Source organism: Lissotriton vulgaris, chromosome 6 (genome assembly GCF_964263255.1).
Source record: "Lissotriton vulgaris chromosome 6, aLisVul1.2, whole genome shotgun sequence".
Taxonomy (NCBI): Eukaryota; Metazoa; Chordata; class Amphibia; order Caudata; family Salamandridae; genus Lissotriton; species Lissotriton vulgaris.
In genome coordinates, this window is record NC_141694.1 from 1,065,198,194 (window position 1) to 1,065,224,425 (window position 26,232).

Genomic DNA, 26,232 nt, shown 5'->3' on the forward strand with positions numbered 1-26,232 from the left:
AACCCAACAAATTCTTCTTAAAAAAACTAGAGGTTATCTGCAGCAGCTTCCTATGGGGTTATAAAAAAGCGCGTAGGGCATTGAAACTATTAGAACTTCCAATAGAAAAGGGGGGACTAGCTTTTCCTGACTTTAGGTTCTATTTTTTAGCCACTTTCTTTCGCTGCATACGAAGTCTGATGAAAAACTAAAGTTCGTTATTCTACCACCAGCTCATGCTGGGATCTGTTTGTAATCAATTTTTACACCGCCTACATGACCCTAACTACTTCAAACGAGTGAAATTTAAGTCAGCTAGGCACATTAAAAAAAATTGGGACCAAATTCTGACTATTGGGAAAATCTCCTTCTATAATGCCGAGCTTAGAATATGGGGCAATCCAGGACTACCTGATATTTTCTCTGACGGAGCAGGTATTCTCTGGGAGAGACATGGTATTAACACACTGGGGGATTTATACGGTCAGAATGGTTTTATGGATTTTGACGCACTTAAAACTTTATTTAATTTAAGGGACAATATGTACTTCAAATACATTCAAATAAGGGATTACCTGCTCTTTAAGATGAAAATTATGGAAGTAGCAGAGTCAGACATACTAATATGCTTATACTCGAACAAAGTAAAATCATTAATAAGTCTGGGGTATGGATACCTAATACAAGGTAAAACTGAAGACAGCACGAAAATAGCGGCTAAATGGTCTTCCAGACTGGGTATGAACATCAACCCAACACAGATCTCATATTCTCTACGCCATATAAACCTGATTGTCCAGTCTTCTAGCTTGAGGCTACAGTCGTACAGAACCATCACACAACTGTATTACACTCCACAAAGAATAGCTAGTTGGGCACAGGGTACTCAGTCAAATAAGAAAACAAAGTGTCCGAAATGTGATCTAGAAGCTGCAGGTATAGAGCATATGCTCTTTTCGTGCCCGGCGCTCTCACCATTTTGGAAAGGGCTGACTGATGTTTTAAATAGCAAACAAATTGTCACCCCACCATTGACAGCACAACTGGTTTTACTAGGCATCCAGGAAACTAATTGCCCTCACAAAGACTTCATTTATGCATGTGCTAGGCTAGTTATAGCAAGATTATGGATATCAAAAGATGTTCCAGATGTCTTCAAGTGGTGGCTTTTGATAAACGAAATAAACACTATGGAACTTTCGTTAGCAAGACATAGAGGTCTTAAGGCTTTGCAAAAGAAAGAAAAAAGGTGGTTAAACTTTTTTGAACTATGATGTATCTGAACCAGAAGAGAACGAGGCCAGTTCAAATATATGTATATTATTTGTAAGACTATATCTTTATTTATTTTTCTTGTCAAGATTTGTACTTGTCAGACCTCTGCTTTTCACATTCTTTGTCGTCAAATTGCTTTTCCATTTTGTACTGTAATTTCTTTTTGAGATATATATTACATGTGAATGTTGTTGTTTTGCTCTTCCTGCAATAATAAAAATATCCAAAAAAAAAAAAATGAATTTATGCAGTTATTTAGTTTGTTTGCATTTTTACTGTACCGGGGCTAGACATGCACATCTTATCACTAGCCTTTGTTCACATGCAGCGCTTTCACTTTGTGCTTCCTGAGACGCGCAGAGAGCAGGGAGTTACGGACACACACACTGTTGGGCTAGGATTCGCGTTTATAGTTGTGAGCAATCGGTAACACTAACATGATTGCTTACTAAGGGCATGCTTTCCATTTTATTGTGTACCAGGACTGGACGAGCACAGCTTATCACTAGCCTTTGTTCACATGCAGCGCTTTCACTTGGTGCTTCATGAGACGCGCCGAGAGCAGGGAGTTACGGACACACACACTGTTGGGCTAGGACTCGCGTTTCTAGTTGTGAGCAATCAGTAACACTAACATGATTGCTTACGAGGGGCATGCTTTCCGTTTTATTGTGTACTAACACGATCGGTTGGCTGCATCTGGGGACGCCATATGCTCTTGTACAAGCTGCCACGTTGCATGTCCGGGGGACTGAGGCAATCGGCGGCTTCATCAGATAGTTGGCAGTTTTATAGTCTGTTTTCACTGGCATTACTAACTGAAGTAAAACGTGATGTCACACATGTGCTTTACTGCGTCTTGTCCACAGTCACACGCTGCAAAACTACTTAGTCATTACAATGAACATAGTAAAAACACTGCCACTCACATATATGTATATATACCACTCATTCACCAGTACAGCGCAATGTGATCAAGGCTGAATGTCTGGTGGTCGAAACAAGTCATTTGGACACTTGATGCTTGAATAAATCATCAGTTAACTTTCAACTTTGCCTTTGGAGTCTGTTTCCTGGTGTTGCGCCTTTCTTTGGATGGTGGTACCCCTGGGATCCTGCTGTGGAATATATATATATATATATATATATATATATATATATATACACACATTTTAATTTATAGTAGACAAATAAGTAATAAATAATATTTCCGATGGGTGTTAATATTAAGGCCCTGCTTCCATTATACTTTTATGGGAGTGAGTTGCAGTTCCTATGGGTGGCCATGTGTGATGTGTAACGTACTTTATGGCTGAGCAAATTTATTACTGTTTACTGACCTTCTGGGCTATAGTAATATGGAAGTGTGAGTTGTGAATAGCAATGTTGTTACTCTTTTGTGGGCTGGTGTTTATGTCAAAATTGCTCTCCCTAAATACCTGCTTACCCATCTCTAAATGCTCTCATCTAGCAGGAAGTATTCTCCATTTTCCAGCCACTCCACTTTGCCCTCCAACATTTACACCTAAAACGTAAGCTTATGTTTGCTGAGATTTTATGCTTTGGTGTCGATCTTTGCACAGAAAAGACAGGAGATGCAGAGAGAGAAGTCTCCAAATGTAGCATTTTATACTACATAAGCAGTGCTACTTTACATTCATAAAATGCAGTTTGTGAATCAACTTCAAAATGATTTTTTTTTAGATGTTGTTAGGAAGGACATTTTCTCTGCATGTAAAAGAAGTGTACCCTTGCCTTGGGTGCCCAGTAATGTTGTCTGGATCCCTAATGCTGATTTGTTGTTGTCATAGGCAAACATGAATCAAGTGTGGGAGCAATTACATAGGCCTGGGTCACGGATTGAGGTCTTGTTGGAACAGGAGTGGTGCTCACAGCACCACCGCCCTCGGCCCTCACCGTCATTGCACTCTGCAGCCTCCCCCATACCCACGGACCACCCTGAAACTTCATCGTACTCTACTCTTCCCTTCGCTTCCACCTCCTTCAACACCCTCTGCATCCTCCAGAAGACCTTCAAATAGACCCCCCCCCCAAATCAAGAAAGACCGTCCCCCACGCACTCATAACCAGCAGAACGTCCTCTAAGTCGGGATCAACAAATCTCTTCTTGGCAAACTGCAGACCATACAGAACACCGCAGCCAGGCTCGCCCTCGGCATACCTCGATACAAACACATCACCCTACACCTACAAAACTGCCACTGGCTCACCGTTGAGAAGAGAGTAACTTTCAAGATACTCACCCATGCCTACAAATGCCTCTACATCGCCTGACCCCAATATCTCCACAATAGAATCTCCTTCCACGTACCCAAGAGGAAACTCTGATCCGCCGACCTCGGCCTGGCAGAATCCCTGCGCATCGGCAGAGCAAGAACCGGTGGAAGATCCTTCTCCTACATTGCGCCAAGACCTGGAATGAGCTCCAGATCGACATCAGACGCGCCCCAACCCTGCACATCTCCAGGAAGACCCTCAAGACCTGGCTCTTCGACTGACCGGATCAGCCCACCCCACGCCTTGAGACCCTCACAGGTGAGTAGTGCACTTAAAACTCCCTGATTGATTGATTGATTGATTGATTGATTGATTACCCTCATCGTGGTGGAAGACTACTGTCTTCATTGTGAGTTAAGCAGCACAAGCACGTGGTGGCAGCATACAGTGTAGTGATCAGCAGCTGTGAACAAGGTCCTATTTAACCTGTGTCACTGAAGGTGGCTTACAAGTTCACTCCCCTTTTCAGCTGGTGTGTGCTTAACTCACCCTTGGCCTCCATCAAATAGAGATAGAGTGCTGCGTCAGCGCAGGAGTAGTGACTGTGCTGGGTGTATGTGTGCCTTGGAAGAGTACAGAACAGGGGTAGAGCAGTACTGTGTAGTACATGAATGGTTAGTGTATGTACTGAGTGTATGTATACCAGCAAGGAATACATTACATGAGAGATGTAGTGCTGTGCAGTGCCTGTGCAATGAAAGCATGTGCTGGTGCATGTGTCCTTGTGAGAAGTACAATACATGAAGGGTGAAGCGTTGTCCAGCAAGTACCTGATGGGTGTGTGTGTGCTGGCAGTGTGTGAGTTTTCAGATAGCACACTCCGGTACAATACAGAAAGGCTGCAGTGCTGATGGATAAACACAGATTGAATCTATCTGGTGAAAGTATGTGGGTCTGTAGTGGCACAATGCATGGAGGGCACGGTGCTGGATAGTTTTTTTTAAAATAAAGTTTTATATAGCGTGAACATGACCAAAATGTTGGTGTCAGAGCTTGGTATAACCTAATAAATAGCATCAAATATACAAGGAGCAAAATATAGAATATACAGCATGAAAAGATAATACAAAGGGACATAGTGAAAACACCAGCAAAGAAATCAAATTGGCATGGATAGTTGCCTCAATTAGGAAGGAGGTTATTCAATAGTCTCATTTTTACTTAGTTTTTTAAAAGAACGGATGAAAGGATGGTCCCGATCTCTGGGGGAAGAGAGTTCCAAATTCTTGGGGCAATTCTTGAGAAAGATCTCTTATAGGTTTTCTTTTTTTGAGATTATTCGGGTTTCAGCAGTAGGAAGCATGTACTACAAGAAGCTCTATTCCTTCGGGATAGCACCAGTTTATGAACCAGGTAGCGAGGAGTGTTGTGGTGGATGGCTTTGGATGTCATGCATGCTATTTTTAGGAGGATCCTAGATTCATAAGGTAGCCAATTCAGAGAGCGGAGGGCTGGGTGATGTGATAATTTTTCTTCATGCCTGTGATGAGCCGTGCAGCCGCATGTTGGGTAGCTAGTTTTATTTTCGGTATGCCAACAAGGGTAGCATTCCCATAGTCAAGTTTGGAGATCACAAGAGCCTGAACCGCCAGCTTGAGATCTGCATTGGCGCAGGAAAGGCGTTCGTTATCTTAAGACGTGGAAATGGAAATTGGCCGCTCTGGTTGTGGAGCTGATGCAATTCACCATGGAGAGGTTGTTATCTAGTGTTACTCCTAGCAATTTTGCTGAATCAACAATATGTGGGGTACAGTCCAAGGCATTGAGTAGTGGGGGCCAGTCTTTGATATTAAGAGGTGGGGTTGGGAGGCAAGATTAATAGGAATTCGGTTTTGAGGGTATTACGTTTGAGGTGGTTAAGTGTTAACCAGTGTTGTATTTTGTTCAATATGTTATTGTGAGTGCTGATGTCGTTAGGGGAGGTAATCTTCATGTACAATTGTGTATCATCAGCGTACAGCGTACATATGGTAGGAGATGTTGGAGTGTTAGAGGATTTCAGGGATTCCATGTTACATGTAAAGATTCGACAGGGTGGGCGAAAGTGAAGAATCTTGGGATACGCAGATTGTGACCGGTGTCTGATTGGATAAGTCATGACTCATTAGGACTCGTTGATATCAGTATGTGTGTTGTGAATATACACTGTGTGGAAGAGTGTCTGCAATGGTATATTATATGAAGGACCAGGCCTGCCTGCAGAAGACATGAGGAGTACAGGAATCCCCCATATTTGTGTATTGCTGCACTCCTGCACTCCTGTGAGCTGGGTGCAACAGTGATAGATCACAAAGAAGGGACAGGTACACATCTCAGGAAAAATATGGGGCTCATAATAGAATCATAAAGAGTAGGGCTGGGAGCCCAATATTAAGCTTTTGATGCACTTAGCACTATGGTTAATATCCCAGTATGAACTCCAGTAACTCCCATGGTGTTGTTAGGCAATCGGCTTCAGAGTCTTTCCTGTTGTGACAGGCAGCCTTTCAAGAGAGAGAAGGTGTATGCACTTCAAACAAAGCAGAACCCCAACAAAAAACTTCAATGACTCAGACCCTAGATCCCATTTGGTGCCTGGAAATGGATTATAAGAAGGGGAGGTTGAGAATCCCAAATGTGGCCTCTGCCAAGCAGCCAGACAGTCAGTGTGAGAAGAGGAAACTCTACAAAACTTCTGTCTATGAGCAGGGCTGGGGGCCAAGGCCTGCCAATCTCCCTGCTGGGTGAAGGGGACATCATCCAGAGAAAGCAAGACTACCTGCCCTGGAGCCTGAAGCACCAGCTCCTGCCTGCACCAGTATGCCCTGTGAGGAGCAGGATAGAGTTAGAGGGAACATGGTCCAGTGGAGGGCCCCACTGAGAGTGTGGAAAACGTGTAATATTTTACTTGGCATAAGCGACAGCCATTTAGGCTGTGGTGTCCAGGTAAGTTTCCTTCATAATTCATTCGTCTTTTTACTCTGCTTGTGCTATCTATTTTAGTTGACTTCCTGACTGAGCTAAAAGCAATGTAAGTGCTGAGAGTTTGTAGCTGCCAGTACACCTGTTAACTGTCAATCATTTACTGCTGCCATAAGCATTTCTGTTCCCCCTCTGACTTTACTGACCATGTAGTTTTCATCTGCCCTTGTTTGCTGATAACTATTTCTAAACTTGTCCTTCCTATTTCTGTTCACGTGCTTACACTGCACAAAACCTGTATAAAAAGGGCACTGGTTTGTGAAGCCAGTTTACTACCTCAGGCAGCACTTGAGAGTGCTGTGTGGATGTGGTCCCACTCATGAGTGATTAATAAACGTGTTATTTATTTCCAACTCCAGGGCTGATCTTTATTGTGTTGGTCTTTGAACCTGTGGACAAAAGGGTGACCCTGCACCAGTTTGGCGCCCATCTCGTGGGGCCCCATTGAAGACGCAGCCGTCCGAAGGAGTGGTCTTGATGGAAGATCGAAAGTTTGCTGAGGAAGCGCACAGCACGAGAAGACTTTTGTCTTTGCAGGAAGACGTGACTTTTCTGGCTTTCCCGATTTGACCCTCCAGGTGGTGGCCGCTCTCAACTGGGGTTTTCCTTGCCGCAATTTTGAAGTGCCCATTAGGTCGACCAGAGATTGGCAGGTGGGAGTTGGAGACTTCTGTTTGTCATGGTCGCTAAAGCGGCCCTCTTAATTTGTTAATCCTGGGTTTTTTGTTTGAATTTGTTATTCAATCTTTGCAAAGACTGAAGGCAGGTAATGTGGAGATTTTTCTCCTTTTGAAATATTTTGAAGTAGTAATATTTTACACATATTAGCAAAGCATGCCTGTTCTCAACACACTCCGCAGGTGGTGTTGCTACTCTGGTGGTACCAAACAAAGTTTAGAAAAAAGTCAGCCGGCTCCCCCAGAGGGGACACCTAATAGAGGCATGTATGTCAAATATGGTATTTCTTCCATATTGTACGGTTCACTGTGGAACAAATACACAAAAAAAGATTCTGATCTACAATGGCCAGTGAATGGGTCATTTGATTTTAAGAAGGTTCAATATGTAGAGCAGTGTTTATTTAAAAGAAAAAGTAGACAGGATATGTTTGACTGTGTGCGTTTGTGGGAGAAAGAAGTGCGAGAGAGAGCGAAAAGAGCAGAAGCTATAGCAGAAAAAGAACAACGAAAAACGATATATCAAAAAGCGCTAGAATTGAAAAATAAAGAAAAGAAGGAAAAAATAGAAAAGAAGATAGGGAACGTCGATTAGAGGTAAATGGCCAGTATCCTATTCGGCGCCCTGTTAATCCCATACTTAATAAACCTCAGGATGACTGCATCCTATTAGAACGCCACTTACCCCCGTATAAATTTCCCACTCCAAGTGCCCCTGTTGAGGTTTCTGACGACGAGCATTTGTCTTCAGACGATAAAGATAAACAAGATGGGTGACAGACTCGCTCTACTTTGACTAAAGCAGAAAAAGATAAATTAAAAACAGCTGCTAGGGAGGAGGCTCGTCGATCTCACACGGCATCGCTCATTGTTCAACAATGGAACAGTGCAGAGGAATTTTATTTTGTAGAAAAATTAGTTTGGGAGGAAATATTGAATATAGACAAATTTCACAGGAACTAGAGCCAGCTGATATAAATACTGATTACAAACGATATAACAGAGGGGACTTTTCCTTTTCAAATCTATCTGATATGATTAGACGAGAGGTTGAAATACGAGACGCAACATTGCATTTACCAAAGGAGCAAGAATTAGCTATAAAACAGAGAGGTATGGAAGCAATAAAATCTCAAGCACATAATGTAGATGCTTCGGTGGAATAGGCTACATCCAGTTGTGCTACAGTTACAGTAAAACCTATGTGTGAAGCTGCACCCCCGTATGTTCCTCCGAAGGGTGCGGGAACCAATGATGATAAAACTTTGGATGATGCAAACGGATATTTTTTATAAAATTGGGTGTATACTCCTTGGAGTAGAGCTGATGTGATGGCTCTTAAAGCTGCTGTGCCTGATCCCCGGAAAAATTCTACCGCCTTCTATGAGGAGGTGGAAGAAGCCATTAGCTCCTGCACTATGACCCTGCCAGATATTGATATGTTCTTTGGGCTTATTTTGCCTCCTGATTTGTGGAGAACAATACGTAAAATAGATGACAATGTAGCATATGGTGATACCTGGAACATTTAGAACAAATAGATACGGAAAGGGAGCCTGCGCAGGAAATTCAGAAGGAGATATTAGATTTTCCTAAGGCTATTGTGACTAAGTTAAAGACTCTCATACCCCCTAAGAAAATAGATTGGACTACGTTAGCATCCTGTAAACATAAAATGGATGAGTCAGTTTCTGACTTCTTTTCAAGGTTTGAGGAAACATTCCATGATTTTAGTGGTCAGTCATTGGCCGATGATACGGGTAAGCATTTGTTTGTTGATAAATGTTCGCTAATATGTTACCGGAAATAGCTAGTCGCTTAAAGGCCAGCGAGAGTTCTTGGACGACTTCTTCCCCAGTTTCCCTTTTGACTATGGCCCAATATTATGAGCAGCAGGAACAGGAAGCAAAAGGCAGGGAGGATAAGAAGGTTAAGGAGTTAAAGACTAAAGTTATGTTGGCTCAAATATATGGTCCACCATTTAGGGGAGGTGGGAGAGGCGGACGTGCAATGTATACACTGGGAGCACCCCTTCTCGCTCGAGCAAATTTGTCCCCTGATGAGTGTGCTTATTGTAAAAAGACTGGGAATTGGCGTGCTGAGTGCTCTCTTTTGCCAGGTCAGCAGTATCAGCGAGGAAGGGGTAGTATGAGAGGACGCCCAAGGAATTCAGGAAACAGGGGAGGTATGGGAGCTCGTCCCAGGTTTGAGGTAGTTGAAGAAGGACCAAATTACTCTAATACTTTTGATAGACGAAATCAATATCAAATGTCTGATTATTCTGATGAGGTCCCTGCAGATTCTGATTACGCATAGGGATGCCTAGGACGGGATAAGGAACCGGTTGAGGGGCCAGTAGATCAAATGGGTCCTTATATTGACACAAACGTTTTGGGATCTACTGATCGGTTTCTGGTTGATACAGGGGCTATTCGTAGTGCTCTGTCTAAAAAACTGGTTCCTTGGGCTCCCCTGTCCAGCACAATGATAACGTCGATAGGAGGCGATGGGATACCTACACCGAGCCCACTTTCAAAGCCACTCGAATTCAGACTTGCTCATTTTACTGCAGCATGTCCATTTTTGCTTTCCCCTCCCACACCGGACAACATTGTGGGCATCAATATGATTAAATATTTTCGTTCTACAATACGTTGTTCTCTGTAAGGTGTGCGTGTGAATGACAATCATCCAATGGTTGAGAGGTCTTGTCTTGTCTTATCAATGAGGATGCCGCTCTGGCATCCTTACCCAGTACTTTGTGGGCTAAATCAGATACTGATGTGGGTCAAATGGTTATTCCACCTGTACATATTCAAGTAAAGGAGGGTGTTTCATTGCCTCGCCAGCCCCAAAACAAAATATCACTAGAAGGTGAAGAAGCATTGGTACACATTGTTCAGGATTTGTTTAAAGTAAGGGTAGTGAAAGAGGTCCCCTATAACACTTGCAATAGCCCTATCCTTTCTATTTTGAAAAAAGACACTGACACTAACATTTACAGATTCATTATTGATTTGTGTGAAGTTAATAAAATTGTAGTGCCCCAATATCCGGTAGTTTCTGACATCAATACACTTCTCACTATGGTCCCTCCTACTGCCATTACATTTTCGGTGATCGATTTGAAGAATGCTTTCTTCTTGATACCCATTCACCCTGACAGCCGTTATTTGTTCGGGTTCACCCTGAAAAATAGATCATATTAATTCTGTAGAGCTTCACAGGGCTATACAAAAAGTCCCAGCATTTACAGTCAGGCCTTAAAAAGGCAGCTTGATTCCTTTCCTGTGTCCAAAGGGGTGGCTCTTATTCAATACGTCAATGACATCTTGTTAGCGGCAGATACCCCTGAGCAGTGTGAAGAAGGAACACTGTTATTGTTATCATTTCTTGCCTCTCACAATCACAAAGTCTCGCGAAAGAAATTGCAATGATGTAGATAGCAGGTTAACTATTTAGGTCACCTCCTGTCTAAGGAGGGACGTGCACTTACACTAGACCGCATTCAGACTATTTTAGATACTCCCGTGCCCCGTACTCAGAAGGATGTTCGTGCTCTGATTGGTCTCACTTCTTTTTGTAGGCAGTGGATCCCTACTTTTTCACACATTATTAAACCTTTGTTGGCCCTTTTGACTAAATACAATCCGATGCCCCTCCCATGGACTACTAAATGTCAGAATACCTTCCAACAGTTACGCCAAACTCTTTGCTCTGCACCAGAATTAGGAACTCCAAACTACACTAAGACTTTCACACTCTATGGCCACGAGAGGGAAGATTGTGCCCTCTTGGTTTTAACACAAACACACAGTGATAAGCAACGTCCTTGTGCCTCTTTCTCAGCTGTTCTTGACCCAGTCGCCCGTGCACTGGCTGGATGTTTTCGAGCGGTGGCAGCAATGGCTGTATCAATACGTCAGAGTAAAGGAATAGTTTTGTCATATGAACTGCTTGTGTTAGTACCCCATTCTATTGATGCTTTGCTAAATCAAACGAAAATACAGCATTTGAATAGTGCTCGCTTGACAAGGATATGAATTGACACTTTTGGCCCCTCATATTACACTGAAAAGATGTTTGACAATAAACTGGTTCTCCCACTGATAGCTGCCCCTCACACATTCTTGGTGAGATTTTCTCTTTTTGTCCCGACCCCCCTCTTGCTCTACTTAACAAATCATTGACAACGGGCGTTGTCCCCAATCTTTTTAAATCAGCTTAAATAGTTCCTGTTCTGAAAAAGGCTGGGGCAGACCCCACTATCCCGTCCAATTTTCGACCTATCTCTCTACTCCCATTTCTAGGTAAAGTGTTGGAGAGATATGTAACTCAGTGCCTTAGCTCCTTTATTGAGGCCTCTGATTACTTTGACCCCCATCAGGCTGGGTTCCGTCCCACTCATTCTACGGAATGGTTAGTGCTGACCATGGATCTACTCAGGCCCTTGTACTTCTTGATTTATCGGCTGCCTTTGACACGGTCGACCATCATCTTTTGGTCGACCATGTCCAACGTGCTGGCATCTCGGATGTTGCCCTGAGTTGGGTCTCCTCCTTCTTGGAGAACCGCCAACAGGCGGTTCAGCTCTCCTCCTTTTCTTCCCTTCCCTGGACAGTCACTTGTGGTGTCCCCCAAGGCTCTGCTCTTTCCCCTCTTCTCTTTAATCTCTACATTTTCCCCCTAATTTTTGCTTTCCGCCACCGGGAGGTCACAGTGTTTAATTACGCTGATGACCTTCAACTCATTTTCACTTTCTCCTCTTCTCCTGATTCCATCTCTTATTTTCAGGACACTATGATCTTTATCCAGGACTGGATGAGCATAAACCATCTTAAGTTGAATCCCGACAAGACGGAACTAGTCCTGACCGGAGGCCCATCCAATCCCAGGACTCCCAATTTCTGGCCTTCATCTCTTGGCTCCGCTCCTTCCCCTACGAAGTCTGTGAAAAGTCTTGTCATTAAAATCAGTGACAATCTCTTGATGCACGCCCAGATTAGTATGGTCGTGTCGTCCTGTTTTGTATGCCTATGGACTATTCGTAAAGTCTCCCATTTTTTTTACCACTGATGCTCTCAAATTTATCCTTCTAGCCCTAGTCATCTCTCTGGTTGACTACGCTAATTACCTTTACATCGGTATTCCCCCCTATGAACTGCGCCGGCTACAGCTTATTCAAAATCAGGCAGCTAGACTGATTCATAGACAGTCTAGATACCATAATGCTCTTCCGCTTCTGAGGCAATTGCATTGGTTACCTGTTGCTCATAGATGCCTATTTAAACTGGGGTGTCTTATTTTTAAATCATTAGGGGGCTTAGCTCCTTCCTATGTAGCATCTAGGCTAACAATCTACGCTCCTTCCAGAAACCTTCGGTCCTCCTCTAAGAACCTTTTGGTTGTTCCACGCTTTGTTAAGAAGAAACATGGGGGGATGAGCTTCTCCTTCCAGGCCCCTAGATTCTGGAACTCCCTCCCCGAGAATCTACGATCCTCCCTTTCATACTTGGAGTTTCGTAAACGTCTGAAGACCTGGTTATTCAAAAGGGCCTTTGTGGTCTAATTGTTGCCTTTTCTGCTGCCGACCGATTTAGCGCCATGAAACCTTTTTGGTATACGTGCGCTTTATAAATTCCCCCAACTTCAATTTCAACTTCAACCCTGCCACATTGTTGCCATTTCCATCTACTCGGCCAGTCACAAGAGTCACATGATTGTATATTCCTTACTGAAGAAGAAACAAAAGGCTGCATTGACCTACAAGATACACCTCTCTCTAGTGTTGATGCAGAGTTATGGGTTGATGGCTCGTGTCTAAAATTGCCTGATTTCACCACATCTGCTGCCTATGCGATTACAACACTTCAGACAGTAGTTGAAACAGTTCGCATCCCACAGAAGTCAGCCCAAGCGGCCGAATTGATTGCACTAACGAGAGCGTGTGAGCTTAGTACAGACTTACTTGTTAATATTTTTACCGACAGCCAGTACGCTTTCGGGGTGGCACACAATTTTGCGACACAGATGGTGCATGGAGAATTAGTACATAATGTTCTTACTGCCCTAACCTATCCTAAGAAAGGCAATTGTTAAGTGTAGTGCACAAAAGAAAGTGACTGATAAAATAGGAGCAGGTAATGCCTTTGCAGATCGCACATCACATGAAACCGCAATGCAGCGAAGTACCACATCCATGTATGTAGTGAAGTCACAAGCTGAACGTTGGCATGATGCCAGGCAAGAGGTGCTGGACATGCAACAATTTGCTTCCGCTGAAGAACTAGACCAATGGTCTAAGAAGGGAGCACTGAATGATGAGGGTTGCTGGAGGAATAAAGATATGACCAAATGGAAGTTACCCACAGCTTACTTATACCCCATGATTCACATGGCATATGATTCTGGGCTGGATGGTTCTGGAGCGTATTATCTGTTTGGGGCTTAAAAATATTATCGGCCTTGTTCATAATTATTGCAATTCTCTTCTCTTGTTGTTTATGTGCCTAATGCTGGCCAATGCTTTGTTCAGTTATCTCACCTAACACCTGAATAAAGGTCATGTTTAAGGTCATTTTCTGGGATATAATTTTTCAGTTGAGGTGCTACACAGTTTTCTATCGAGATTTCTGAAATTGGTACACTTTCCTTGTCCTGTTTTTACACTCTGCTTTCAGTCCATGATCAATGGAAGTGTTAATGTGGTTAAGTCAGACTTCATTGAGCTGGGGGAAAATTTTAGTTTGGTAAAGAAGCAAATACTGAGTCTTTTATGGTGGATGAGTATATGCAAGAATCTTTTTGCTAATAGATTTGAACACCGACCACCTGGCAGTCGATTACTGTTTTATTTCAGTTTTCTGGCATTCAGACGCCATGTGAAGAAATATTTTGATGATGTTGGAGATCATCTGAGTGAAGATTTCAATTTGTTACATTTGTCTTTTGAAGCTAGGGACTTGCCGGGGGACATTACATTTCTTCGATAGCAATATAACAAACTTTTGTATGGTTATCTTGGGTACTAGGAAAGGACCTCTGTGAGCACTAGATACATGCATTCTTAGTTTGTGCAATGTCCACCATAGAGTTCTGGTCACCAACAAGTACCTTTCAAGTCCCTCTAGCTGACTGGTCAAATTCTATAAGGAATCCTCCTAGGTGATGTCATTTTTCAAAGTTCTCCTTCTCACAGCAGCAAAGGAACCGCATGTTGTATTTATTCCTAAAGGTAAACTCTTTCTATTGCATTTCTAGGCATAGGATTGCCAGTTGCCTGAAAATGATTTAGGGCCTCATTTATGAAAAGTGACGCATCGCTGCGTGAAAACAGCGATGCGTCACTTTTCATTGCGCCCTCCTTACAACACCAATGATGCGTCATATTTACAGTATGACGCATCATTGCGCAAGGAGTTACAGATACGTCAGTATTTCTGACGTATCTGTAAGGCGCAAAAGTGACACATTGCTGGAGTGTCACAAAAGTGACGCAACTCCAGCAATGTGTCCTTTCACATGTGAAAGGGCCTGCGTCAGTCTTACGCCTGCTGTGAGGCAGGCGTAAGAAATTGACGCATTTGCGTCCTAAAAGTGGCGCCACTTCTATGACCTTTTCTTGCGTCAGAACGCCACCCTGCATACATTATACCTGGCACATGTATAATGTAGCGCAGGGGTTTACAAAGTGAAGCATCTACCTAGATGTGTCACTTTGTAAATATGGTGCAACAAGGCACATTTTTTACGCTGCTGGTGCGTCACAAAAAGTGACACACCAGCAGCGTAAAAGTGACGCACGGCCTCATAAGTGAGGCCATAAGCACCTAGGAAACTCGTACAATGACATTATACATTTTCAAAAAAAATATTAAACTTTTGATTAGACGTTTCCACCCATAAAGAGATTCTTACTCCTTCTTAAAGGTCAGCTTAAGCTGTAAACACAAGATAACAAATTATGAAGACATCGGTGAACCAAGCGGAGGGAAGTGAAATAACCTTCACTATCCAAAATTGCAGATTATATTTTATGAAAACAACACACACAAACCTAAGACAATTTAATTAACTCTAAACTAAAAAGCTGATAAATTATCAACATGCAACCGTATCTTAAGGTTCCATTTTGTGTTGCTAAGGAATGTTACGAGACTGGAATTCCAGTGTCTAATTTTGTCCTACTCCAGGAACAGTAGATGCATAAGGGGTAGTCGCCTTTGACAAAAAAAAGCTCTGTTCTGCTTCATCAGGTTTTCATACAATTTGGAGAATTTAACAAAGTCATATTAGAATCTGGAAAAGTACCTTGAGCAAAAACTTTCCACTGCTCATGTTGACATGTCAATATCAGAAAAATATAATACATTTAAACAATAAAAATGGACTGCATAAGCCATATATCAACACGACATACACAACGGTAAATTAGAGATTTAAACTCACAAAATACATTTTCCCACTGTACCTGCAGAATCTCATGGTCCACGCAAACAGTAGTTTCTTGCCCATCTGACAATTCTTGGTGCTGGGAGACACTAGGATAAAGCCAAGGAGAGCTTTGCCCAGGCAGGATATATGCCTCCATTGCCTTGTAAAGCATCCTTCGGTCCAAATCCCTGGGAAGTATTTCATCGAGCACTTTCCAGCCTTGATGAGATTGCGCGACATGGGATATAAACTCTGCCACGGCTGCAATTGTACTCGCCCTTTTGCTGCGGTTGTTGGTCTGACATGTTGTGGAGCATTTACGGTGAAACGTGCCTAGCTTCCCCTCTGGCATAACATCGTTGCCAAGAAGACAAGCAAAGAGAGGAAGATCTTCAATGTGAAATCCAAGAAAGTTACACAGCTTTTCCCGTGAGAACATACATGTGACAAGCTGGTCCAGGCGCAGTTGGTTGACCGAGAAGTAGGGGACAGTATTAAAAATGAAATAGTCTGAATCTTCCCCAAGAATCCCCAAACACTTATTCTTCAGTCCATATGCAGCCACTTCGTAGTCGCCTTCTTGCTTAGAACACATGACTTCCTGATCCAAAGACTTTAATGCAAACTGAGCAAATGTAGATATACCAGATGGAATGAAGAACATGTTTCTCCCAGGCTGCTGTCCAAGGCTCTTGATGTGCTCGAATATTTTAGCTATTTCCATGTTATTAGTAAGTCTTCGTCTTACCCACTCATTCCTTTTTTTCTGCTCAACTACTCCATCAAAGATAAACACCAGTTTGATACCAGCTCTCCTGAAAGCTTCAATAAATGTGCTTAGGCTCAAAAGGAATTCCTTCCATTGGCCCCCATGCACCCACGCCTCAGGTGTGTACCAGTACCGGAGGCAGCACATGGCATCTACCACAATGGTAGGCGTCTGACCAGGATTCGCAGCCATGTAAGCTTTTGCCATTTCTTGCAGGTTTACAGTGGTAAAGGCATCGGGGCAAGAATTTTGCAAAAACGACTGTAACCCTTTGATGCCCATGTCTGTTCTTTATGTAAATCGACGTCGTGAAAACATCTGGAATTAACAAAAAAAGAAAGATGTGAAGAGTATGAGACCTTACTGCACATTATCTAGATTTTACTGTAAATGGTGAACAAAACTTCATTAACTGTCGTTTATAATAGTTTGCCATTTTTGACTTAGTGAACAAAGTAAGGGGAACATATCGAAACTGCTGGGTCATTTTAATATCTTGAAAACAGAGAAAAAAAGCATTGCTCCGTTAAAACTCTAATTACCAATGATCGTAAAAATGTAAAAGTAACTAATGGTTTGTGTGTTACATGGTATTATCTATCAAGCGCACAAAAATAAATGTGGAAAAAGGCAATCTCACTCCCTGGATGTTATTGACCCATCATGTTAATTGACACTAGGGCCAAAATCCTTGAGAGGGTAATCTACAATAGAATAAAAGAATGACCAGTGGCTGAGTCAGTTTTTTATTTACCCCTGTCAACACGGTTTCAGGAACAATGTGGGGACAATTGAGCGATGCCTAAATTCAAATCTGGTTTAGGGAAAATAGGCGGTAGCCAAACAAACTCAGTGGTGGTGCGTCCATTGGGGGCGTTGCCCCACTAGCCATGGACGACCGCCGCTGGTGCCAACAACATGCATAACATAGTTTAAACACATGTGTTTCAAATAAATCAGAGCGCACTGACTCAGCGCTATCGGGCCGGGACGAGCCCGACAGAATCGGGCATTGCTTGTGGAAGTGGGCCGTGGGGGGCGTGGTTGCGGGAGAGTGAGTGACAGCGCACAGGCAGGCAGCCAGAGAGCGTAAGCAGCTGCAGCGGGGTCGGGGTGACTGCGCATGTGACAGCCAGGAGTACTCATAATTGAGACTGGCCTGCGCATGCGTACACCTATTAGACCTCGCCCCCCCCTCCTAAGCACTGAGACACTGGCAGGGCCCCGGTCTCATTATGGGTAGATTTTCTCCTGCTCGTAGGCCAATCCTGGCGCAGTGGCGCTGTAAGGCTGCGCCAGGATTGGCTGAGTAGACAGCAGGGTCAGGATCCTGGTGGTTTGCTGCTCTGTTCAGTATGGCCAATCACATATGGCTATATCAAGCCATGTCGAGGTGATTGGCCAGTTCTGTAAGCTGCAGTGACGTGACAGGCTCATAGAAGAGCAGATGCATATCAGGGTATGATGAGATTTAAATGAGGAGGTGTGGCCCGTATTGCTTCTTTCGACCGATGTTCCTCTATATATATTTACCGGAGAGAGCCCAGCAGGGGTTAGGGCTGGTGAATCCGCCAGGCTTTTGATGTGAAACGCTGGGAAAGGGATAATTCCTGCAATGCGGGAAACCAGTCCCCTGGTAATTTGTTAAAACGCCATAATCACTTTTAGGCGGCATCTGCTTGCACAAGTTCTGACACGTCTAACACTAGAAAACACCATTAGGATTTCAAAGCGTTTTTTAAAATTATTATTATTGCTGTATTTTCGTGTCTTTTTAAGGATATATTGTTATAAAAACACGTGTAATTTCCCAGTAAGATGCTTTTGAATTAGCTTTTGGGCACATCTAGGTGGGAGCAAATGTCCTGAATACTGTTTAACATTTTTTTTGTTTTAAGTTGTGAGGTTGCGTGCCTTAAGAACAGCATCAGCGAGAATAAGCAATTTGAACTCCAAGCTATCAGAGCTTCCTGGAGGCTCTTTTGGTTATACACCACATTTCTACCCACATGTGCCTCCGTCATTATTTTAAAGTGTGCACAACTCTGAAAAATAAGACAGGGGTGGGCTAGCCTGTGGATGGGATGGTGGGGGTGGTGTCATCTCTAAGAGTAACTCTTATTCTGAAAGTGGCCCTTGGCAGAGTTGGATAGTTAGATGTGGCCTGGCTCCACATTTCATCCTTGTGAGGTTTATAACATAAATATAACTGGGTAAGACATATTAAAATGCATGGAGGGTTGCTGTGTGGGTTAATGAATGTGAGGTTAGAAAGTTAGCAAATTCCTGGCTCAAAATCCCATTTTACTGCGTTTGTTGACTAACAATTAACATAAATGTGGGAAATACTGAACTGTGGGGATCTAAAGCATGGCCTAAGAAAGGCCTGTGTGCCTGGGCAAAAGTCGAGGTGATCACGTTTAAAGTATGTATTTTAATCTTGTTTTAAAACAAAACACAGTGCACACCCTCTGGGAGAAACAGGACCAATACATGCTTAATATCTGCCCTGGCCTTGCCCGTGAAAAGCTCCCACTGCTTCTCCTGGGTTGCTTCCAATTTCATTCCCACATTCAACGAGTGTTCCAGAGAGCTAGGCTCACAGTAGAGTATTGATGTGGCCTGTTGGTGTCTCAGAAGGCTTTGCCGTATCTGTCCTCTATCTCGGTGGAGGGGATTGGGGAGGATAGGTAGGGAGGCTATCTCACACGGAGTGATAACAGGCTGAAATCGCCTCGAGGTGCCCCACTGCACTGCCCAGGGATGGGTGTTGCAAGCCATGACGCACTTTCGAATCAGAAAAACACAGTACTAGCCAGCAGCAGCAAGTTTTTCCGCTTTTATCATTTACAATGCTTTCTGTGTCATTTATGGTGCACAGAAAGGAACTGTTTTCTACACTACAAATTCTGATTAATAAAATTTGTTCTGACCAAGACTTCTTAAGGTCTAGTAAACAGTTACTTTTTGGTCCGTGGAATTTTAATGCGCATCAACTGTATCCTGTAAACACATTTGGATTTGCAATATTTAAATTCGCCTGCAGTGCAAATTGTTATAGTTATTTTTATATGTCAGTAGTAATTATGTGGTCCATTGTTAGGGCAAGGCCACATCCTATAAACCATGTTTTGGTCCACCGTCGAAAGCATTTGAATTTTCCAGCACTATTACCTGTGGTTTGTACATAGATTTGGGCAGCCGCTATTCGAATTTGTCAGCCATAACAGCAGGTAGCAGCCAGTATTTTCATTGGCATAGCCTGTTATGAAGCTCTGTGGTTATACTGAATAAGCAGCTACCTATGTTATATGACAGCTCTTTAATAATTTAATACCTGCACTTTCACAATTGCTTTATTAACCTTCCTGCTTTCTCAAATTTGCTTGAAAATGCACCATTTTTCCACTATTTTTTCAAAATTTTCTCGGGGGGAATTCCCCCTGAACCCTCCTTAGGGGGTCGGGCTCGCTCGCTACGCTCGCTAAGGTGCAGTATGATTATCACTTTCCGCTCACCACTTTCAAATGTCACCAGCCGCCACTGAACAAACTCCTCTTTATCTTGCTGTTATGGATTTATCATCAGCATTCGACTGTGTAAGTGGGTCCAAACTATGGCACATGCTCATTGCACTGGGTCTGGACACAGCATTAGTGCACTTTCTCACCTACCTGCACATGCATATGAAGGCAAGGGTTTGCATTAGAACACAGAGAGAAGTTACGGAAGACACTGGCATTCACCCGGGAGTGAGATAGGGGTATGTGTTAGCTTTGCTTTTATTCATTTTATACATTAACAAGCTCCACTCCTTTTCAATATATTTTACCCCTGATGTCCCAAAAATCAGAGGCAAGTTGCTACCTATACTTCTCTAAGCGGAAGAGGCAGTGCTCATGGCGCGAACCCCTAGGGCCCTGTGACAGTTGGCGTTTGCCCTTGTTGATTTTATGGCCTCACTGGACCTGCAGACACATTTTCAAAATCTCATATTATGTTGTGTGGCCCAAATTGTAAACAACTTCCACTTTATTTCACTTGGTTCTAAATGCCTGAACAGTATTAGTACCTTTCCGCCCCTTGGGGTTATCTTCTCTGCTCGCGGTACACCCAACATTGTGCAACTTAGAAACAAACTGTCTATGGCAATTGGTTCTTTATGCAGCATTCCACAACCAGCAGGGGTTGGTTCTCCTGCCCCCTTGTTACAAATATACAAGTCACAATTTATTCCTATTGCTATGTATTGGGCGGTGGTATGGGGTTCCTCGCACTGCGAGGCGATTCAGCTGGAAAAGAATAGATTCTCTAGGAAATTCTTGTCAGTCCCCATATCATCATTGCATTTTTTATGTCATCAAGAACTTGGGCTTCCTTAATAGATCGGATTAAAGCCTGACCTGCATTACTGTGGCTTGCACTCTGGAAGAATGTGGAGGCTGCCTTATTGAAAGATATTATATTGGACTCTCTTTCCCTTGATACAGGGCTTCACATCCCTTAGCTGGCCTATGTGAAGTCCAACTACTGTAAGATCGGTTTGCTTTCTGACTTTACGGATGTGGTGTTGCACTCCAGCTCTTCACATTGACATCAGGACCCGTGTGACCTAGTGGGGCCTGACGGGATTGCGTGAGTGCAAGAGTAGCTATGGAATGCTTCCAACGCACCTGCCCCTCTGATATATGAATAAAGTAAATTAATCCCCAGCACGTTGTCTGTGCATCTGGCCGCCGCGGACACTATAAATTGGTGACGAGCGGACCCGGACCTGCCTTTCCTGCTGCCATCCCGCATTCCGACTCCGGCCGCACTCCCGGATCGACACCATTACCGCCGCGGATATAAGAGAGGGGGAGTGACGTCGCCCAGATACCCCGCGGAGGAGTACCAAAGCTGCACTACCGCTGCTCAAGGCTGGCACATAACGCGGCGCCCATGCCCTCAGCCAAGCCCTGCCCCAATAAGCAGCAAAACGTGAAACCACCCCAAGGGGGCGCCAGCAGGCTCCACTAAGCACTGCCCAGCTCCTCCCACGGCCAGGGGCTCACAGTCAGCCTCGAGGGGCATGCACAGCACCGTCCTCATGCACAGCACCGTCCTCTTCTGTTAACTATGAAGTCCTGCACGCCTGAGCCCACCAGAGACTTGTCTGCTGCAGATTTCACCACAGCGCCTCAGTGATTGCATTTTCTCCCACAAGTCACCCTTTCGTGGGCCTCTGAGTTTCACCGTGTGCACACGTGTATCCCACACTGCTTGTCTCCGTGCCCAGGGCCATCCTCGCCTCCATTCCTCGCCTCCTGCAACCTTGAAGCACACACTGCCTGTGCCCACGTCCAGGGGTATCCGCGTCTCGGGGCAGCGCCCAACCCATTACCATGTGTGCCCAGACCTTTTCCCTCATGAACCCAGTGCCGTTCCTCCCGAAACCAGGTGAACCAGCACTTTCTAAACTACTTGTCGGCGTTGGAGGATGAAGGGGAAGAAGAGTTCTCCAGCAAACACAGAAAGAAGATTCTACTCCACAACCTGGGACCGGAAGGATTGCGTGTTAACGAAAACATGGTAAAAAAAACGAGGGCTCCAGCCAAAACGGATGTGTTTCAACATGCGTTAGAGGACTTAGACTCCTACTACCAGCCGGTCATCTGCACGGCTATTGATAGGTACACCTTCTTCCAGCAGAAACAGATCGACAAGGAAACTGTGGAAAATTACGTGGCCGCACTCAAGAAACTGGCGATAAACTGCAAGTTTGGGCACTTGCACGATGACTTAATAAGGGACCAAATCATAGTGCACAAGACAAGCACCAACGTCCAGGAAAAGTTATGGATTAGGGGAGAAGCACCTCTACATGAGATCATAGCCATTGTCAAAAAGGCCAAACTCTCAAAGCGATGTGCCGCCGAGGCCAAGAAAGAAGCGGGACCGAAACCTGCTAATTTGTAATAGCCTAAGCAAAAAGAATGTTGAACAAGCACTTTATAATTTTGAACACACCCGACAACTAACGGAAGTGGAAAGGGAAACCAATGTTGCTGCCTACCCAAAACTGATTGCATGTGATTATCTTTGGTGTGCACGCGGCCGAAGGGAACGTTCCTTATTATTTTGTTTCAGATCGGACACAATAAAATGTCTGTTATGTTTCCCACTGGGCTTCACGTATAATCATGATTGGAGGTCCTGCCCCTGCGATGATGTATCAGGCCAATCAGTGCTACATTTTACATTCTTTTGCAAATTTTATGTAAGGTACACCAAACTCTTTTTAATTTTGTTTTTTTTAAAGAATCCCCATAACATTAGACAATATGGGCCTGCTTTTAGACTTTTACTTTAATTATGAAGAATGATGAAGGTATACTGCACATTGGGGCCTTTTTTAAGATCTGCTGTACAATCCTGCAGTTCTGTGATGTTTAAATCTTATTGTCAATATTGCCATATGGTGCTTGTTTTTATCCATTTTCTCTTGTATTGTGTTTTCTAATTTTTTATGGATTATATCAACGCTGCTCGCATCTAAATAAAGTTTTTAAATTAAATGTGGAAAATTATGTTGCGAAAGTGCGTTGGTGAGTTCCCACCAAGAGTTTGAACATGCACCTCAGACGCTGCAGGCATTTTTCACACTGCTTTGCTAAGCAACAGCCCTCACCATTATAATCACATCACACTTTCCCCATAGGTTGTGGCTGCCTGAGGCATTTTACTCTTCCACAGCCTACCAACAGTTATCAAAAACATGCACTACCACCTTTCACAGATCGAAACCTGCAGCCATTTGGGAGGGAGTTAAATGTAAATTCAAGTTACACGAAAAATTCAAAGATTTAAAGCCTTATATTGTAAAAGTAATTTTCTTGGACTGGACTGCTCCTTTTGTGGTGGATCCAAGACCGGGACAAATATGGTTTTTGCATGGTTAAGTAAAACCGAACAGATTCCTGCTAGTGGTTAAAATGAATTCAAGGATGTCCATGAGTCACTTTTTGCTGACATTGGTCAACTATCCAGAAAGTGTCCTTTCCCAATTAGATACCCTAAAGTGTACTGTTAAAGGAGAAAAAAATCTTTCTTATTGTAAGACACTCATTCACTCCAGTAGTGGGATGCTTCATCATCGGGTCTCATCCTGGTCCCTAAAAAAACAAGCATTGGCATAGCCAATAGGTCTCGCCTTTGCGACCTTTTAAGTGTTTAGCCATGTAGTACATTATTCTGGTTGCTGTGCTGCCAGGGATTAAGGAGCTATATAATTACTACACACTCGGTCATGCAGTCTGTTGTGAGATGGTTACTCTCTCTAGTTCGCTTAAGACTGTGTAAGCAATAGAAAGGTTTCGATATAAATTGGTAGGTAGTGGAGTAATATGAGAGCTTTCGGTGACTTCCTTTTCCATGACCCTGCGATTGGTTAAAAGATAATAATCCGCCCCAAAATAGTCGACACACCAATCATCAAAGAAACCCACTCCGGCTATTACACCGGAAGATATCTCCTTAATGCCCTGGAAGTGGGTGGGTAGTTGGATTATGTATTGTGTTGGGCTGTGTAAGCACATGTGGTGGAGATATGGGGAGTGACTGTCCAGAAGAGATTGCATCTCCTGTTAATGAGAGGGAGCTCCATTAGCTGTATAAAGATGAGATCAGTAGAACAAGGGCCTAACAGTGCCCTCTGACTCGCACTTGTGTTTGGAATGGGCTTCTTGTTGTTGGCTGTTAAAGGAGGGGACATCAGCAACATGTGTGTGGGACACAAAGTCCTAGTGGCAGCATCAGAGGAGTGGCAGGCTTTCACGTGGAACAGTTTAGGACCCTTACTGCAGCATATGAGTCTGCCAGTAGTGACAGAAGATTTAGGACAAAAGAACAGCAAGTAATAAGCAGCAGCCAGGCAATTTTCAGGAGGAGGAATGTGCGTGGCCTTACGAAGGGCGACTGGACTTACTTTTGGCAACAAACACAGAAGTCTTTAAGGACAGAAGAGGCATTATGGTGAAGAGGCACAGATTTATGGTCAGTAAAAACACTAGTCCTTACTTTCAATTACTGAACAAATGAAGAAAGTGGGCAGAAATAAAATGTAATTAGTAATTAATGGATGACCCCTACCAATAAATTAAGTACTTATATTTAGCCACCGTTTAATGAAAAATATAAATGAAATGTATTTAACAAAACATACACGAGCCCCACTGTAAAGATGACAAGTAGATAAAGTAAGTTGTAACTGCTTTATTGAGATAATTATTACTGACACCAAGGCACGTCTCTCTGCTGTGAGCCTCTCGAAGCAACTGTCAACATAACTGTCATCCTGCCAGTGACCAGGTGGAACATCCTGACGTCACAATGCTTTGGCAGGACGCGCGTGCAGTAAGCAGGGCGCGCGTGCAATACATTGCTTGGTATGCAGGATTAAGTAAACATAACACATCTCCCTTCCAATAACAACAAGAAGGACAATGGTTACACGACTGAGGCTTATGGGAAGGAGAGGAGACCAACGGCTAATCACGAATGAAATTGTGTAACTTAGCTGGAGGTTTGACCACTCTCCCATATCTGCTCACAGTGGGCTCGTCCTCACAACTGACGTCCTGAGAAGTAACATCTTCATAAACAGAATAATCTGAATCAGAATTTACATCGCTGTTGGTCTGATACCTGTACTATTCTGATGTCTCCTTGCTCTGCCTACTACCACTGTCTTCCACCCGTGAACTATCAGAAGTGTTCTCACTCTCAGAAGATACTTCGTTTGTACCTAAAGGTACAATGTTTGTACCATCTGGACGAGACCCTCCAATATCTTCACGATCCAGAATCCAATCGTAGTCTTGAGAATAGGAAACCTCTTGTTTATTTGGAGTGCATTGAGAACAAACCATTCTCTCCCCATCTTTACACATTGACAAAGCAGAAAAATGGCAAGTTGTGCCATCGCTCAAAAGGGCAGAGTTACAAAACACCTTCTTGACCTCCATAGGTTGTGAGTAGTGAATTTTTCCCTTGCTTAAACCTCTGGAATTCCTCACCCTAACTCTGTCACCTGCTTTGATGACAACTTTTTTACATGCATGCTTTGTGTCATAATATTTCTTACCAACACTTTGTGATTTCCGTAAATTCCCTTGAATCTCCTCTGGAGACCAACATTCTCTTTTTGGGGTTGCAAGATTTGTGTAAAAGAATATCATTTCTCCTGTGGAGTCTTTACCTTGGGTTTCTCCGGAAGTTATTTTGGTTAAGGACTCAGGAGGATTGAGACTCTGTGTGGACTTGAGCAGTCTTAACAGTGCAATTTGGGTCAATGCCAGTCCTCTCCCTAACCTGCATGAAATGGTTCCCACTTTGGCTGGGACACAGGTGTTCTCTTGTATAGATATGAAAAGTGTGCATCACCAAGTAAGACTTTACAATCAATCTATCTAAGAATCTTACTGCTTTCATTACTCCTGAGGGCCTATTTAGATTTTGTAGAATGCCGTTTGGGATTGGCCAGTGCAGCCTCAGTCGTCCAAAGATTAATAAAGGAAACTTTGGAGGGTATTCAGGGTGTGGTGGCTTTCCAGGATGATATTCTGGTCTTTGGGAGAAATGAGGGCATGGCAATAATTTGAGGAACGTTTTGGCAGCATTATCATTCAAGGGGCCTACAAGCACTCAGAGAAGTGTAAATTCAAAAAACATGGAGTAGAGTATCTGGGACATCGGATCGGGCATTAAACAGAAGCACAATCATGTTGAGAACATAACCAATGCACCTGAACCTGAGAACAAGGAACAGCTGATGGCTTTCCTTAGTTTGACGGAATTTTA

At 43.5% G+C, this 26,232-nt stretch overlaps 1 protein-coding gene across 2 annotated transcripts in view; it reads right to left on the minus strand.

Moving 5' to 3' along the window:
• Positions 1–26,232, minus strand: part of FAM120B (family with sequence similarity 120 member B) — a 1,223,188-nt gene that overhangs the window by 1,161,753 nt on the left and 35,203 nt on the right. For both annotated transcript variants that reach the window (XM_086927133.1, XM_086927134.1), the window contains exon 2: positions 15,661–16,710. In XM_086927133.1, the coding sequence (XP_086783259.1) occupies positions 15,661–16,674 (1,014 nt within the window). In that variant the 5' untranslated portion in view covers positions 16,675–16,710. The remainder of the gene's footprint in view (positions 1–15,660; positions 16,711–26,232) is intronic.